This window comes from Cornus florida, unplaced genomic scaffold (genome assembly GCF_030987335.1).
Source record: "Cornus florida cultivar Cherokee Brave unplaced genomic scaffold, ASM3098733v1 CherokeeBrave_3.0.0_Hap2_Chr11, whole genome shotgun sequence".
Classification (NCBI taxonomy): Eukaryota; Viridiplantae; Streptophyta; class Magnoliopsida; order Cornales; family Cornaceae; genus Cornus; species Cornus florida.
In genome coordinates, this window is record NW_026775581.1 from 92,844,097 (window position 1) to 92,857,809 (window position 13,713).

Genomic DNA, 13,713 nt, shown 5'->3' on the forward strand with positions numbered 1-13,713 from the left:
ACACATCTCATTATTTATTAATGGATTATCCAATAATACTTAAGTTACCATAATATTATAAAGTAACTTAAAATATAACACGTATCAAATCTATGTATATTTTTATTATTTAAATATAAAACATATACATCAAATTAAATATTACTACCCAAGTTACCATAAAAGTAATTAATAAATTACTTTCCCTTTTATATATATTAAAAAGGTAAGTAAAATATGTTACGTATATAATTTATGTATATGTTTATTAAATAAATAAATTATAAACATTCCATTATTTATTAATAGATTATCCAATAATACTTAAGTTACCATAATATTATAAAGTAACTTGAAACATAACACGTATCAAATCTATGTATATTTTTATTATTTAAATATAAAACATATATATCGGATTAAATATTACTACCCAAGTTACCATAAAAGTAATTAATAAATTACTTTCATTTTTATATATGTATATAATATATATCTATATATATACATACACAACTATTCACGGGTAATAATCCATACACATCTAACCTCCTATCCAAGTAGTCCATGGGACTCAATTGGTTGGCCAATTACCACTAACCATAACCATAAAAGAAAAATAAAATAAAATAATAAAAGAAACGAAAACATTTAATTTACAATTAATCAAAATATCATTTAAGTACGTAATCTAATTAAACAATTAACACATAGACAAATACAAATAATACATAGACACATAATCAAATAATCAAGTAATACCTAATTCAATTAAACACATAAACAATTAGTCAAATAATCAATTAAATAATTAAAAATATAATTAAAACAAATAAATAAATACCGAGACTATCCTTTTAAAATTAGGGGTATTCCAACTCTGAAGGAGAACTTTGTCTTAACAGAGATCCATCCTTCTTATAATCTCATCATGGAAGAGGCTGGATACACCGGATGAGAGGAGTTCTGTCCACCCTTCATCAGGTGATGCGGTGCTTGTCTCCGGACGGAAAAGAGGTGATTAACCTATGGGGCGATCAAGTCACTGCGAAGGAATACTATATACTGACACAGGCTGAAGCAAAGAAGGTGTCTAGACAGCCTCAACCAGGTGTGACTTCCAGAAATATACTCAAATAGCAATTACAAAGCCCTCTGCCCAAGTATCTTAAGGTAGAGGAGGAAGAGGAAATTGCGAAGCCTACCGAGGAGACCCTCGAAGCCGTAGAAGTTATCCTCGGCGACCCTCAGAAGGTCACTTATTTAGGTTCTTCTTCCACGTCCGAAGAAAATGAAGCATTAATTGATGTCATTCGGAGCAATGCAGATGCTTTTTCATGGGATCACTTAGACATGGTAAGAATCGATCCTTTAGTCTCTTGCCATAGCCTGAAGGTGGATCCAGAGTTCAAACTGGTTAAGCAGAAACACTGAAGGTTTGCCCCCGAACGCAATCGCATTATAGCTGAAAAAGTGAACAAGTTGTTGCAAGAAGGTTTCATTCAAGAAGTGCAATATCCACAATGGCTGTCAAACGTGGTGGTCGTACAAAAGAAGAATGGAAAGTGGAGGGTTTGTGTAGCCTATACCAACCTTAACAAAGCCTGCCCTAAAGATAGCTTCCCTCTGCGAAAGATAGATCAGATGGTTGATGTTACTACTGGCTACGAGAGGCTGACATTCCTTGATGCGTTCTCGAGATACAATCAGATTCCTATGAACCCAGAAGATGAACAGAAAACGGCTTTCATTACAGAAAAGAGGACTTATTGTTACAGGGTCATACCCTTCAGGCTGAAGAACGCTGGGGCCACTTATCAACGCCTTGTTAACAAGATCTTTGACAATTTGTTAGGGAAGACGGTTGAAGCATACATAGATGACATGGTGGTCAAAAGTGTGAAGAATGAAGACCATCCGAAGTACCTCTAGGAAGTTTTTAATACTCTGAAGAAGTATAATATGAAGCTGAATCCATCCAAGTGCTCCTTTACAGTATCACCAGGTCAATTCCTCGCCCATATAGTGAATAAAAGAGGGATAGAGGTAAGCCCGGCTTAGGCTAAGGCCCTCATACAGAATCAGGAACCAAAAAATCGTAGGGAGGTGCAAGTTCTTACTGGTCGGATCGCAGCCCTCAGCCGGTTTATATCCCGATTATCAGATAAGTGCAAACATTCTTCGATGCCATAAGATCTAAAGAATAAGGATATATGGGGACCTCAATAGCAGGAGGCCCTCAATCAGTTGAAACATTATATGGCCGAACCTCCAATTCTATCCACTCCAAAACCCAGAGAGGTTCTTATTATGTACTTAGCAATTTCTAGCATAGCGACAAGTACAGCATTGATTAGAGAGGAAGGAAAGATTCAACATCTAGTCTTCTACACAAGTAAGACAATGACAAATGCGGAGACACGGTATAGCAAAGCGGAGAAAATCATCCTAGCCTTGGTTTATGCCAAAAGGAAGCTTCGGCGTTATTTTGAATCTTATAGCATTGTGCTACTCACCAACTATCCTATACGGGGTATACTCTCTAAGCTAGATCTATCTGGGAGAATTACCAAATGGGCCATCGAGCTCAGTTCTTTTGACATAACTTATGAGCCGAAGGTGTCGCACAAGGGACAAGCCTTAGCAGACTTTCTTTTAGAATATGAAGACATTCCCGAAGAGCCAAAACTCTCTGAACCACAGTGGGAGCTTCGGGTCGATGGCTCCTTGAACCAAACAAGTGCAGGAGTTGGGGTTGTTATATCAACACCCGAAGGTACCAAGTTGAAGCAGTCCATTTGCTTGAATTTCCCTGCTACAAATAATGAGGCTGAGTATGAGGCGTTACTTGCTGGTCTTCGATTGGCCAGCAGCCTTCAGAGGAAAGGATGAAAGCATATAAAGAAGCTGTGGAGAATGTTACACGAGGATTCGATCAAATCGAATTCCACCAAGTACCTCGTGTTGAGAATACTGAAGTAGATCAATTGGCCATGGCAGCGTCATCCTCAAATGAAGATCTGACTCGGATTGTGCCAATTGACGTCCTAGACGAACCCAAATCAACCCTCAGCAAGAAGTAATGGTGATTCCAGTCATTCCGCGAGAACCATGCTGGATTGATCCATTGGAAGCCTACCTCAAGCATGGGACTCTTCCAAACCAGAAAAATAAGGCGCGGAAACTCAGACTCACCGCAGCTAAATATGCCATCATCAACAACCAGTTATACCGGAAATCATTTTCAGGTCCTTACCTGAAGTGTTTAAGCCCTACTGAGGCTCTTGTGGTATTGAAACAGATTCATGATGGAGATTGCGGCAACCACTCTGGGGGCAGATCCTTTGCACATAAGGTTCTAACTCAAGGCTACTTCTGGCCGTACTTAGCGTGGAATGCTGAAGAGTACGCCTGGAAATGTGATAAGTGTCAGCGCCACAGTCCAATGAAGCATCAACCTGCCGAAGATTTACATGCAATGGCAAATCCATGGCCGTTCGCACAATAGGGGATTGATATGGTGGGCCCATTACCCAACACCGTGGAATAAAAGGAATACGTGCTGCTGGCTACAGACTATTTCACAAAATGGATGGAAGCTGAGGCTTACTCAAGTGTGACTCATGAGCAGGTAAAAAGTTTTCTTTGGAACAACATCATTTGCCAGTTTGGGGTACCAAAAGTCATTATGATGGACAATGGTAAGAACCTCGACAATAAGAGTACAAGAAAATTCTTTGTCGACCATGGAATTGTACAAAAGCTAGCTGCAGTCAGTCATCCACAAGGGAAAGACAGGCTGAAATAACTAACCGAACCATTTTCAGTTGTTTAAAGAAGAAGCTGGAGAAACTCAAAACAAAATGGTACGAGAATCTCCCTCAGGTGCTTTGGGCATACTGAACCACAACACGGCGGCCCATGGGGGAAAGTCCATTTGCCATGGCTTATGGATCGAAAGCTGTGATCCCAACCGAGGCGGCAGTTCCAACCCTTCGGACATTCTTGTTACTTGAAGGAAACAATGGTCAGCAGCTCGAACACAATCTCAATCTCTTGGACGAGAAGAGGGATTGTGATACCCTTCAGATCCGAGACACGGGTTGATCAAGCCCAGGCCCAAACCCGAGGGATATCAAACAATTAATATGTTATAACGAACACAGATTACAAAATGAAATAAGAATTAAAGTTAAAGCTGAAAGAAACTAAAATATAAAAATCCTTTAATAATTAAATACTTAAATCTGGTAATCCAAAACTCCATATTTTAAACAACTCGGAAATCCATCTCTAGTGGACCCCTAATAAACTCTAAACTGTATGAAAGTAAAACTAAAGATAGAATCTAAATTTAACATCTGGAAAGAAGTCCTACATCGTCGGTAGAGTGAATAGAAACCTCTGCTCAGCACGAACACGTCTAAGTCTGGAACTGTCGTGTACCTGAAAAATAGAAGTGGGTCAGGCCCACGCACAAGTTCTATACTACTACAATCCAAACAGAGGCCCGATACACATGTATACTTTAAACAATTCAACAATAGCTAATAGTCCGTAAATATATATATATAGTCACACTAAAGGACTCTCACTGGACTACAAGCCGGTCTCAACCTGAATGGAGGTAACATGCTAAAACGCATACGAATTGGGCATGTGTACCTAAGCCTAAACAGGGTACACCTATAACCATCGTATCGAGCTATGCATCCCAATGCATATACGCTCCCTAACCGTCGATCCTAAGACTCAAGCTCATATCGAGGTACCATAACAATATATTTAAAATCCATCCTGAATCCTAGTAGTGCCGCTCAACTAGTCATTGCCATGACACTACAACCAATAGGACTTAACTTTTAGTTAATCCAATTTTTAATCCAGAGTAGGTAGATTTTGGTATTTTGGAACCAAACCGTCCCTAGTATACCACCGTCCCATACTAGTGTATACCATCCCATCATCTAACAGTTGATAATACTAACAATTAAAGTAGACCTCAACTGCATCTATTTCTCCATCACAGATACTAAAATCATAGTGTAAGCATCTAGGAACACAGTCAACTATATATATAATCATGTCCAGCTTTATCCATTACTGATACTAATAATTTTAATGTAAGCATCAATTCACATAGTTACAGTATATACATAAACCTACATAGTTTAGGTTGTTCCATAAAAACTGATATAGTGACAAGATTAATTCAAACTAGCATTTAATACTCAGCAGTCGATATTACGGACATTTAGAGTAACCATCAATGAAGTCCATACCTCCAACAGTTGATACTTATAGTAAATAGTGCAAGCATCAAAACAGAATTTTTAGTATGTATATAGACATGCTTGTTCAGATTGTATCACAAAATCCAGTTAATGTTAAATTTAAAGTTTAATTTCATTCAACACTAACACATCCTACTCATGTATAATTCAGACACATGACCATGGTATAGGGTGAAGCATGTGGACATTACAATGCAGAGAACAAACATTGCAAGTATCCAACTCCAAACACAGTGTAATTATCTGTTCAAGTCCTCTACTGTCCAATCTATGCTAAGTGAATAGATTAATTAACACTCCTTCTGGAACCTTAACCCAGACCTGAGCCTCTTTTAAACCTTCCACATTTAGTCCTAAACTCATCTGAAAAATTCTAAAACCATCCACTGCATGAAAAACTGTCCGGAAACGAAAAAAAAAAAAAAAAAAAAAATTTCAGCAAGGAAACGTCTCCAAAAAGTGGAACCACCTCCTTTAGACCTTGGAGCCGGCTCCACTTTTTGGAGCTGCCTCCACATCAAAAGGGAGCCGGCTCTCTCCCTCTCTGCCTCGTCTTCTCCGATCCCGACGTCTTCTGCACCCTCTATATCCTTCTACTATGGTTTTCAGAGGTTGAAACTAAACCTCTAAACATTCCCAGTCTGTGTTTAAGCCCTTATTACATCACCAACAGGAATTTAAATAACCAAACATGCAAGTAAAATTCATGTTTTAACAGGTTTCCATGCACACAACACATACTAATATGTTTCAGTTTTTAGCACGAACAGAAAACATCTTTTGTTTTAATTGATTCAATTTAATCCTAGAATTATTTAGGAATGCAAAGAACATGAAACCTAAGGGAGAGAGTAAGGATAGAACTTGCCTTACACCGACGTTCGTCTCAAATTTTCGGCCAAACCTCAGTTTCTTCACTTGGTTGTTTCCCTAGACGTCTCCAAACTTCCTGTGTCTTACTATGGAGTAATATATTTCTAAAACCCTAGGCAGACACCGTAGGTGAATATTTATAGGCCACACTAATCCTAGGCTCCCTTAAACCCTAATTGAAATACTCGGCCCACAGAAAACTACGTTAAATTCAATGTCGGCTAACCTATATAAAACCAATCCTACAGTCACGATAAAACTGATTAAAGATAATTAAAACATAACATTGAAGCAAAAATTAAAACAACGAAGTACCACAAAATAATTAAATAACAATTAAATAATTAATACAATTAAATCAATAAGTAAAACAGTAACGCAATTAAATAAAATTTACGACAATTAAATCAATAATTAAAACAAGTACATAAAGTAACAACCATCAAAACAAGTAAACAATTAATCATTTAAAAATTGCAATTAATAATTAATGAAATTCCAGGACTATCCTTTGTAAAATTAGAGGTATTACAGGGATGTTGCAGCGATTAGGCTTGCTTCATATCAGCAACAGTTGCGCAGTAGTTATAACAAATGCATCAGGTTCAGGAGCTTTGTGGTAGGCGATTGGGTTTTGAAGTAAGAGACAGCTCATGTAAAGAAACTGGAACCTAATTGGACCGGACCTTATAGGGTTACCGAAGTAGTGGGTAAGGGAGCATATCATTTGGCCGAAGCTAACGGACGTCCCATTGCGCGTCCTTAGAATGCAATACACCTTAAAAGGTATTACCATTAGATAAGTTTGTCAATTTTGCTAGTAATTCTTCACAAATAAGGCTGCTTTTGCCCACAGTCAGTCATGTTTTTTCTTTATGTTGCTTCTATCGTATTCAGTACAATTATATTTCATTTATTTCTTTCCATAAAAATGGGGGCCATACTAGTACCCTATAATTATGCGATTTTTATGCATATTTGTGTGCCAAGACGCATTATGCAATTTTTATGCAAAGCAATGCTAAAATCAAGTTAAGAAGCATTCTTCACAATGATTCTTTTTTAAAAGCATTTTTCACGATGATTCTTTTTTAAACCCAAGTTATGGCCTATTTAAAGCTCTTTATCCCACATCGATAAAAAAATATGTTTTACATTCTGTTATATATGGGAATATTCAAATAGTTGACTGCAGTGTAAGGAGGGCCCACTGGTATTAAAGGCCGCCAAGCCCAGTACCAGAGGCATTCCTTACACTGACTTTTTTGACAAAGTTTAATCTATGTCCCACATCGGATAGAAGTAGAAAAAAAATGCGGTTGATATATGCGTAATCCACTACATTTGGTCGCCAAGAAAGGAGTCTCAGTGGAAAAAAGTCTCCAAAATAAGCAAATAAGAAACTTCCCAGCCACTATTACTCACTTTCTTGGCCTCCTATCATTTTTGAGTCTTCGGCCTCATGACAAGTTGTTTGAATATATATATATATATATATATATGCAATAGCTCATCAAACCTCCCCTCAGGCTCAGCGTCGGGGAGTAAGTTATTCGTTTCGGACCTTAAGTGTCCAGCTCATCAAATCTCCCCTTAGGCTTAGCGCCGGGGAGTAATTTACTCGCTTCGGACCTTAAGTGTCCAGCTCAGCAAACCTCCCCTCAGGCTCAGCGCCGGGGAGTAATTTATTCGCTTCGGACCCTAAGTGTCTAGCTCAGCAAATCTCCCCTTAGGCTCAGCGCCGGGAAGTAATTCACTCGCTTTAGACCCTAAGTGTCCAGCTCAGCAAACCTCCCCTGAGGCTCAGCGCCAGAGAGTAATTCATTCGCTTTAGACCCTAAGTGTCCAGCTCGGTAAACCTCCTCTCAAGCTCAGCGCCGGGGAGTAATTCATTCGCTTTGGACCCTAAGTGTCCAGCTCAGCAAACCTCCCCTCAGGCTCAGCGCCGGGGAGTAATTCACTCACTTTGGATCCTAAGTGTCCAGCTCAGCAAATCTTCCCTCATGTTCAGCGCCGGGGAGTAATTCACTCGCTTCGGACCCTAAGTGTCCAGCTCAGTAAATCTCCCCTCAGCTCAGCAAATCTCCCCTCAGGCTCAGCGCAGGGGAGTAGTTCACTCGCTTCAGACCCTAAGTGTCCAGCTCGGCGAACCTTCCCTCAGGCTCAGCTCCGGGGAGTAGTTCATTCGCTTCGGACCCTAAGTGTCCAGCTCAGCAAACCTCCCCTCAAGCTCAGCGCTGGGGAGTAGTTCATTCGCTTCGGACCTTAAGTGTCTAGCTCGGCAAACCTCCCCTCAAGCTCAGCGCCGAGGAGTAATTCATTCGCTTCGGACCCTAAGTGTCCGGTTCAGCAAAACTTACTCTTACGACCAATACCGAGGTCTTGTGAAGGTCATACTCACTGACTCTAAGTTCGGTAATATGAGCCACGAGATTGTCCCACATCGAAAAAATACAAGAAGAAACAAGTATAAACATACTTACTTCACACAAATCCATTTTAAGAAGGGTTCCCTTGACGGTTAAATCACCAAAGGAAAAAAAAAAATAATCCTCTGTTATTAGGTAAACCGTCAGAGGAGATCCCTTCTTCACATCTTATTTAGTTTTGCTTCGGACTAAAACAAATGTGTAACCCTCAGGCAAGGTACTTTCCTTAAAATTATCACATCCAACAAAGTGTGTGCAATATTAAAAGCATTCAAGTATACTCAGTCGAAGCAAAATTAAGGCGTCACAGCTTAAGAAACATGATTATATCATTCATAACTATCATTCCAAATATTGTTTCATTACAAAAAGAACAATATTACTTGATCCTACTTCCTCTTCGGATCAAATGGAGTATATTCAAAAGCATCCACCATAGTTGGACTTGCAGGTGGAATATTTGATGGGCTAGGAGCAGCTGCAGGAGTTAAGACACTTAGAGCTGGAGGGACTGCAAGATGAGCCTTCACCATCTCAGCAAAGAACACTTCAGCTTCCTAAGCCTTCGGACCTTCATCATAAGGGAAAGACACCCCCATATGAGTATTAAAAGCCTCAGGATCTGTTATTTTCTCGCCTGAACCTTGGTTAAAGCCGGACCTGTAGGCCTTGGCGCTAGACAAACGCACTAAACTGGAGTAACGCCCCTGCATCCCTACAATGATGCAGGTGCTAAGGGCATCATTCAAACGCTGGACCTCAGCCTCCAGCGACACCACTTTTGCATCAAAAGTAGCCAGACGCTTCTTATAAACATCCTTAGCTTCATATGCAATTTAAGCATTTACAATGGCATGGGATGCCTTCTTCCCAGAATTGTTGAGGTCTTTCTCCAACTTCTGAATGGATAGAGACTGAGCCACAGCGGTGGCACAAAGGGCCATGGTGTGATACAGGCCCTACATTGTCAGATAGAAACAATAACGATATAAGAAAATTGGTGAGATGATTATGACGATGGAAGAAGAGGGGAGGAGCAAACCTCTATGGCTCGAACGGGGGCAGAAGGGAGTAGCTGTTCCAATCCCATCCTACCAATAATCTCTTTATCCTTGGGGAGCCATATTCTCTGAGCAATAGCCAGCACTACAGATGGATCAGTGATCATAGAATCACCAGTATGGAGGACGGACTTGTCAGCCTTCGAGAAAGAAGGAGTCCAAGGTGCTCCAGCCTCAGCAAGGACGTAAGCTCTGACCTCCTCTTCAAGATTAGTCTTTTCAGCCTTCTTTCCTTTATTTTTTGTGTTGGAAGCGCCTTTGGATTTTGTAGTTAAAGAAGAAGTCAACCTCGCCTTCTTGTTCAGAGGAATTTCGTTAATCTCTTTCTCCTGTTCGTTTGAGCATAATATAGTTAATGGGGCACTCTCTGTAGCCTTTCTCTTCAAGGCTTCAGCCCTTTGTTTTTCTTCCTCAATCATGGGGAAGCTGTCGAAAGATGGAAGTGAGAGGTCCATGAGATCAGCAGCTACGGCTCTGGAAGCAACTACTTTAAGGTTTGCAGAGGTAAACAAGTCCTCAACAGAAGGAGGGTCTTTCCAAACTTGCTCTTCAAGGAAGGAAAGCCTCTTCTTGGCAGCAGAGGAAGGGAATGTCAATGAAAAAACACCAAGAAACTCATAAATATACCGAAAGAATAAGACTCGACATGGGAAATAACCAGAACAATCTTCATGAAGAGAGGGGGGACGTTCTATACCTAACTTCCCGAACTTATGTGGGATTGGGAGTTTGCTCGATTGAGGCATGGCCCATCTCCCTTTAACAATTATCATCTTCTCTTTCCACTTTTTTTTAAAAGTAGGGAGGTCTGTACATATCCTTTGATGCAAGGGAGAGGTGAAATAGAAGCGACCAGGTTCGATTCCATGCTTAGAAATAGTGTAAGTGATCAGCAAGTCAGCCAGAGTCAGGTCAAGACTCTCCAGCCATCGGTGAATGAGGAGTGCCGAGATTACTTAAAGGAAGTTAGGGTTTACTTGTAGGGGTGCAATCCCCAATTTGTTAAAGACTAAATGATAAAAAGGGATGAAGGGGGAATCTAAAAGCGTTGAGATGCCCAACAGAGAGGAGCAACTCGTCTTCTCCGACGCCCTCGTCGGCATAAAAATCGGCGCCCTTGGGTATTCTACAATTTTTACCCCATTGGGAATCTCGAAATCTTCCATTACGGATTCAATCGAAAACTTGATACGACGAACAGATAAAATTGCGTTCCTTTCTTCCTTAGTAAAAATACTGTCCAACCCAGAGGTAGATGTCTCAGCCTGGATTGGGGAAACATCCGACTGATTAACCGAGTCATAATGCAAGATTGGAAGAAGGGAAAGAAGAACTAACCTGGAGATATGAAAATGTGAAGAACGCAATGGATGGAACGAGCACACTGAGAACAAAAGCAAGTCTTGAAGAAATCCTTGAGTCAGAATAACAATAGACACAAATGGAAATGCCTCGTTCGAAAGTGGCAACTACACAACTTCAATTCCCCCTTAATTAGGAACCGTAACCCATTTAAAGAGGAATTAGGGGCAAAGTGTGAAGGGAAAAATCTCCCTCCAATAAGAATTGAACACGTCATCACTATATAAATCTATATTTGGTAGATTTCAGAAGCCTATCCGGATCAAGCCCAAAGTACATTATTCTTTAACCCAATATCATTTGTATTGGACCTCCAAGGCCAGGTAAAAACATTAATCAGCCCAAGGTCACTACTGTTGAAGTTCTGGCCCATTGGTCAAGTCATTTAAACCGAGTTGCATCCGGCCCAAGTATAATGAAATATTATCCAGTCCTATTAAGCAAAGGATTCAACACAGATGTAAAGTTCTATGCAAAACAAGTTCTACATAGGAAATATTATACAATAGAAAAAACTCTATTTGTAAAGAAAGTCATGTATGGGAAGAATTAGAGGACAAGCAACACGAGTCCTACCTTAATTCTACCAATTTTTGTGTATAAATAGAGGCTCAGACCTCCAACAAAAGGATCCAAGCAATTCTATACTTCTCTATACATTGTTCTTGTTTATTTTTACTATTTTTGAGTGTGTTGTATTATTTTTCTTAATCGTTATTGGTTGAGCAGGATTTTGCACCTACAGCACCGTATGCGGGAATTCGTGTACAAATATATTCCTACTCTTATTTCAAGTGAATTATGCTACTACTATCTGGATTGTTGAATGGAGGATCTTCAGCGGATCAACAGACGAAGTTGATGCAGAAGATGCGTGAAGAGTTTTTACACCAGTTTGACGTACTTCGTCAAGCGAATGAAGCTAGCGTGGCTCAGATCACCTTGCTTCAACAGCAGAATAACACTCTGCAAACGGCGATGGCTCAGTTGGCACCACTGCCACCACCAAGTGATACGGCAGCACCCCCTAATCAGAATATTCCCCCAGTTAACCGGCCTTAACCTAATAGGGCACGACCCAATGAGGCTCAGCCAAACAAGGTTTAACAGCAGCAGAAGACAAGGACCGAGGCAGTTGCTTCGGACAACTTCCCTCGTCGCACGCAGGACGAGCAAGCCAAGTTTAGTCGTAAGCTTATGGTATGGTCCAATGGTATTCTAGATGGTGCTGGTGTTCAGGATGCCTTTAATGAGAAAAGACTGCTGAAGATTCAGACACCCGCTGAGATGGCCAGAGAGCACAAAAACTCCCTGGTGAAGACTCCTTTCACTGACGATGTGTATATAGTAGAGAGGCCCAAGAAATTTACCATGCCTTCTTTTACTCAGTTTGACGGTACGGGAGATCCTTCTCGGCACCTGGATCATTACACCCAAAAGATGGCTTTAGATGACCGTAATGATCCTTGGATGTGTAGAGTTTTTCCTACCAGTTTGACAGGAGCTGCACTAGAGTGGTTCAGGAATAGGCCACACAAGTCCATCCCGGATTACGTAACTCTGTGCACCATATTCCTAGCACAATACTGTGGAAATAAGAATCAAAAGAAAAGTATTGCCAGCCTCTTCACCGTAAGGCAAAAGAAAGGGGAAACACTGCAGGATTTCTTATCTAGATTCAACATGGAAGCCTTGAAAATAGCAGATTATCATCCCACGACTGCTATAGAAACATTCAAACTTGCAATGATTCAGGGGATGAAGTTTCATACTTCCTTGGTCAAATATTCTCCTCCCAACATGCAAACTCTCAAGGCCAAGGCCTAGATCTACATTCGGCTTGAGAAAATGTAGCCCACCGAGCGCAGCACGCCACCCTCGTGACAGTGGAAAACAAGCCTAGGGAGAGAATTCCAAATTCAAAAATCCAGAAAAGCCAGCGTGCCTCAACGACGATCACCCAGGCACCTGAGAAGAGGCAAAGGAGAGAGAAATGGTTTATACCTCTCCGAACTACCTTGGCTCGGCTCTTCTAAGAGAATAAGATGAGGTTTATAGCCCCGCATCCTATGAAGCAACCCTTGGAGCAGAGGGACAAAAGCAAGCATTGCGCCTATCATCGAGATTATGGGCATTCAACCAATGATTGCAGATCCCTTAGGCGAAAAGTGGAAAATATGATAGCTAGAGGTGAGTTGGCGGATTATCTCACGACAAAGGAGTATGTGAAGCCCCGCGAGGTCTATCCTTGGAAGGTAGAAGGTAATCAAGTAAAGGTCATTCATGCAATACATGGTAGATCTGAAGATGATCAAAAGTCTGAGGAGGTATACAAATCCAAATTGAGGGCAGCCCATAAGCTCAGGAAGTTATCCTCGGTCAATGCTATCGCTTCGGCCAGCATCGGTATTGGATTCGGTGATGGCGACCTATTCAACTCCCCCATGAGGATCCATTGGTCATCAGTCTCTTAGTGGCGAATTGCATAATCAAGAGGGTTTTGATAGACCCAGGGAGTAGTGCCAACATCATCACAAAGGCAGTCTTTGAGCAGTTAAAGATCCCGTCATCATCAATTCGACCTACCTCCAGCCCATTGATGGGGTTCAATGGCACAAGGGTAGATCCCCTTGGGGTAATAGACTTATCCGTAACCGCGGCGAAGAGGACTTTGAAAGAGAACTTGGTCTTAACAGAGATCCACCATTCCTATAA

General features: G+C 40.8%; 1 protein-coding gene across 1 annotated transcript; it reads left to right on the plus strand.

Annotated features, from left to right (window-relative positions):
• Window positions 1-13,043: 13,043 nt before the first annotated feature.
• Window positions 13,044-13,472, plus strand: LOC132281554 (uncharacterized). Its single transcript, XM_059783248.1, has one exon. The coding sequence runs from the start codon at window positions 13,044-13,046 to the stop codon at window positions 13,470-13,472; it is 429 nt and encodes a 142-aa protein (XP_059639231.1).
• Window positions 13,473-13,713: the final 241 nt, after the last annotated feature.

Excerpts from the sequence above, each read along its gene's own strand:
- LOC132281554 (XM_059783248.1), top strand. The coding sequence starts at position 13,044 with ATGAGGTTTATAGCCCCGCATCCTATGAAGCAACCCTTGGAGCAGAGG.